General features: G+C 35.5%; 1 protein-coding gene across 1 annotated transcript; it reads right to left on the bottom strand.

Moving 5' to 3' along the window:
- Positions 1–1,143: 1,143 nt before the first annotated feature.
- Positions 1,144–1,617, bottom strand: LOC130975370 (early nodulin-75-like). Its single transcript, XM_057900178.1, has one exon. It carries the CDS (start codon positions 1,615–1,617, stop codon positions 1,144–1,146), a length of 474 nt encoding a protein of 157 aa, XP_057756161.1.
- Positions 1,618–4,904: the final 3,287 nt, after the last annotated feature.

Genomic DNA, 4,904 nt, shown 5'->3' with positions numbered 1-4,904 from the left:
TTTATTTTTTTATATTAATATATTTAGCATTTATATTATTATATTAATAATGATATACGTAGTTATATTTTGGTAATCACATTATGTACTTTAGATATTATTTTCTTGTAAAAAATACTCATTTTTCTTCTAAATTTATGTTGTTAAAAGAAAAAATTTTATAAAAATATCTTATATCTTGTATTTTATGAGAGTATAAGGGTTTGTGTCTTTCAAGTAATTAATAATTTATAATTTATTTTTAAATTTTTAAAATTTTTTAAATAATTAATTTTAATTAATAAGATATGTGATAATTGTTAACTAAAAAATTGTAAATTATTGGTATTTTATAATTTTATAATGTACTATTGATATTGTTATATTTCTTTTATGTAATTATTATATTAAAAATAAAATTGTAAAAAAAATTATAATTATATATATTTTGATAAATCTTTTAAAAACTAACTCTAATAATTATATATTAATTATCTTTATGAAAAAAAAATTATTTAAAATTTGGCCCCTTCATATTAAAATTTCCGAATCCGTGTCTGACTCTAAAAATGTAAAAAATGTAATATAGAGACAGAGACTATATATATTCTTTTAATTAAAACTGTACCATTGACGATTAGGAAAAATGTTAGATGATTAATAACCTTCTTTTCTATATATATTTTTGTTTTATATTTGAATTAATGCTAACAAAATTTCTATTTTATATTACTAAAAGTGTTGACCCATCTCATTTCCTTTAAACAGTGACATGAATAAAATGCCTTGTGCTAAGCTTTAGAAAGTGCTTATTGAAATGAAGAGAATGGTAGAAGCGATAAGTTGCATTGAAGGAGCAGCAGCAAGTATATAAAAAGAAATCCATTATTAATAATAGATGGAGCAAGCAAGCTAGGTAGGAAGAGAAGTAAGAGAACAAAGACGAGGATCATCACTGGAAGCATCCGTAGAATAGTGGAGGATAACACAAGCTAAATAAAGCAGGAAGCTAAGATAGAGATCGAAGTAAAGTATTAGAAGAAAACGATGACTACATGAGTATAAGCAGCAAAGAGTAGCGGCAACTACTATCCTAAGCCGCATTTTATTATTTAGCATTTGAAATCACTGTAACCATCGCCATACTAACACGCATACATGCATTTAGTTGGCAGTTGGAGGCCAGTGGCCGTGATGAGGTGGGTGTGGCTTGTATGGGTGTGGATGTGGTTTGTAGTAACCGTCAGTCTGTTCATTCTCCGCCGGAGGGTGGTGACCGCCGTGTCCACCACCTCCATACGGTGGCTTGTAAGGACGAGGCTCATGGTGTTGTGGTGGCTTGTAGTAGCCATTAACCTCAACCTTCTCTACTTGCTCCTCCTGATGGGGTGGCTTTCCATATGGTGGCTTCTCGTGTGGTGGTTTTTCATACGGTGGCTTCTCATGTGGTGGCTTCTCATAGGGTGGCTTGTCGTGTGGTGGTTTCTCGAATGGTGGCTTATGGTATGGAGGCTTCTCATAGGGTGGCTTTTGGAATGGAGGCTTGTCGTGAATAGGTTTAGGGTATTCATCAGCAATGGAGACTGCTGCAAACACCAATGCAAGTAGCAACACTGCAAGTGTGTATTTGGGAGCCATGTTTGTTTTGGATGCTGAAACCAGGGAGGAGGGAGTGGGGTTTTATAGTGGTTCCATGCCATGCATGATGGCGTCATGGCACTTGTCATCTCTTCATTCTTTAGTCTCTTAAGTCCAATTGTTAATATTTTTAGTGGAATTTATTCAGACTTTGACAGAGACGGATGTCTGATCTGTGTGTTTGTCTTCGTTGTTGGGTCATATTTTATCTTATGTAATAACTAAAACCTTTGGACTGTTAGGAATAAGCTGCACGAGTTGAAATCTTTGACTATTTTGCTCAAATAATACGTCGTTAGGTAAATAATGTTATCAGAATCATAGGTGAAATTCGTCAAAAGTATGTCCTTCTTTTTCACATATTTTGGCTTATGTAGGACCAATAGTAAGCAATGCATATGCTTTTGTTTTCCCATCCACGAATAATATTTCCCCGCATATTTTATTTGTCGCCTCGGCTGCGCATCATACCGTTAGTGCCTTCTATTTTTATTTCGGAGAATAACATTGGAAAAAGTTCCAATGAAAATACTTTATTTAAATAAATTTGATAATATTTCGACAATCACTTTTTCTAGACATCTAAAATATTTGTTAAGTCTAGTTTGATTTTGGGTTAATTTATGATGATAAACATTTATTTGGGTTGAAAGCCCAATATAATTTAATGTGTGTTTTATTGTGGCAGGTCCATTAATTAGTTTTCACTGTCCAAAGCTAGCATATGCTTCAACCATGTCAAAGAGCCAATGCTCCTCATAGCACCGTTCAGCAATCAAATGTTTATATGTTTTGCTAAATGTTATAAGAAGACACCTGTATCATGCAAGGACAGGTGTGGCTCTGTAAAAGCAAGAAAGGACACTAGGACACCCACTAACCCAAGGACATCACCTAAGCAATACTAGGATCGTAGCTGAGCAAAATACAAACGAGCAAAGAGCAACTAGCAGCAGCAGCAGAAAAATGGAGCAGAATGAAAAAGGAGAGCATGCCAAGGAAGGAAGAAAAACAAAGGACAGCAGAGGTAGTGGTCGAGCTCCTCGGATAGCAGAGGTGGTGGAGCAGGATGAAGAAAGCACTGCCTGCCAGCAGAGACAGCTCCAACGAGCAGCTGGCACAAGAAAATGGAAGAGGCAAAAATGAAGGCAAACTGAAGATATATAACAAGCTTCATTCCATCATTTCAAAGGAAGAAAGAGAGAGCACACACTCAGAGCACCATCTCTAACATAGAGCTGTAATCTCTTTCTTCTACTCAAGCTTAATTTCTGATCTTTTTGTTATGACTATCTTGTGTCATTTTCTGTTTTGAGAAAAGGCTAATCTTGTGAGGTTGAAAAGCCAATGAGTGAAAAGGCAAGAGTGATACAAAAGAGCCACTGATTTGGTTTTTGAACTAAGATTAGCTCCCCTTACCAAGTTGGGTTAGCACTTGGGAAAATTGAATCTGGTTGATTCCCCTTCCTAGTTGGGATAACACTATGGGAAGCTAAGCTTTGGTGATGAAAGCTTAGAGGGTAGATACTAGTTGAATTAGGGAGAAATTCAATAGTATTGGTGAATGTAATCTGTGATTGATTAGTGAAAATTCTACCATAGTTTGTGGTGGAGACTGGACGTAGGATTCATTGCACAAAGAATCCAAACCAGGATACATGCTAGTCTTCATCTTCTCTTCCTTGCTCTTTATATGTTCTGCGTATGAGTTAATTTCAAATAATCTCCTGCAAACCGAGCTACTGCTAAAACAGAGTTTGAAACTCTAAGTTTTAAGCAAACTTGATTCAACCCCCCTTCTCAAGTTCAACTAGAATCATCAATTAGTATCCAGAGCAATGTCTCAAGGAGTCAAGCTTCACAGCTTGGAGCAAAGATCCATGGCCAACAACATGAGTCCCAACATAGTGGCTTTCACACTCATTGAAGGGCAGTCTAATAATAGACCTCCCTACTTCAATGGCAGCAACTACTTTTACTGGAAGGAGAGAATGAGAATCTTCATGTAGTCGATCGACTACAATATCTGGAAGATTATTCTCAACAGTCCAAATGTTTCAACTAAACAGAATGGTGATGGAGAAATTGTGGCAAAGGAAGAATATAGCACTAAAATCAAGAATGACAACCCAAGGAGAAGAATCTCATGACAGTTTCTTAGATGAAGAAATAGTGCTCTTTGCAAGAAAAATGGGAAGACTACTGAGATACAAAAGCAAAGGCAAAGGAAGCTCTTCATCCAAAGATGTCAAGAAAGATCAAGTTAAGTTCACATGCTATCACTGCAAGGAACCTGGTCACTTCAAGTCAGATTGCCCTCAACTTAAGAAAGGCAAAAAATCCAAGAAAGACAAAAAGAAGGTGATGATGGTAACATGAGAGGACTTGGAGAACGACACCAGCTCAGAGAGCTCAGATCAAGAAGCTCAACTATGTCTGATGGCAGATCATAATGATGAAGATGAGGTAGATCTCTCTGACTTATCTATTGATGAACTGCACTACATTATCAAAGATATTTCTGTGAACTCTAAGAAACTCTTGGATAAGTATGCAAAATGTAAGAAAGAAAATGAGGCATTGAGGACAGAAAATGATCTTCTTTTGAAAAAGGTTAAGGCTAATGAAATTGGTAATAAAAAAATTTTAAAAGAAGAAAACAGTGCCTTGCGAGCTGAATTAGAAAAATTCAAACTCAAGCATGAAGTCACTGCTTCCACTGATTTGATTTCTGAAAACAAGAAGCTGAATGAACAAATAAAAAATTTGAATGAAGACTTAGCAAAGTTTGTTCACGGTTCTCAAAATCTGAACAAACTGCTTGCTTGTCAAAGGTTTGGGTCTGAAAAATCTGGACTTGGATTCAAAGAGGAAAATAAATATATTTTCAAGCCTAACTTCCAAAATTCTGAATCCTCTTCTTCCAAGTTTTCAAACCAAAAGGATTCAGCAAACCTCAAAAATTAGTGGGCAAAATCAATGCTACAAGTGCAATAGAAATGATCATGATCCTCCTCAATGTTTCATCTTTCTTAAGTCTTTTGGTAATGATAGTAAATTATATAAAGTTGTTCATGATTTTAATGCTCTTGGGCAACCAAGAAGATTTCACATCAAATGATCCGAATGGATTTGGATACCTAAGGTTAGTTGAAGAACATGCAAGTTTGCCTTACACCCAAGAAGAAAATAGACATGTGGTATCTTGATAGTGGATGTTCAAGGCATATGACCGGAAGAAATACTTTCTTCATTAAACTCAACAAGTATGATGGAGGATTTGTCAC

Source organism: Arachis stenosperma, chromosome 4 (genome assembly GCF_014773155.1).
Source record: "Arachis stenosperma cultivar V10309 chromosome 4, arast.V10309.gnm1.PFL2, whole genome shotgun sequence".
Lineage (NCBI taxonomy): Eukaryota > Viridiplantae > Streptophyta > Magnoliopsida > Fabales > Fabaceae > Arachis > Arachis stenosperma.
The sequence above is the reverse complement of the archived record's forward strand: the minus strand, read 5'-3'. Positions and strand labels throughout refer to the sequence as shown.

What these genes read in the sequence shown, in the direction of transcription:
- LOC130975370 (XM_057900178.1), bottom strand. Translation starts at nt 1,617, where the DNA reads ATGGCTCCCAAATACACACTTGCAGTGTTGCTACTTGCATTGGTGTTT.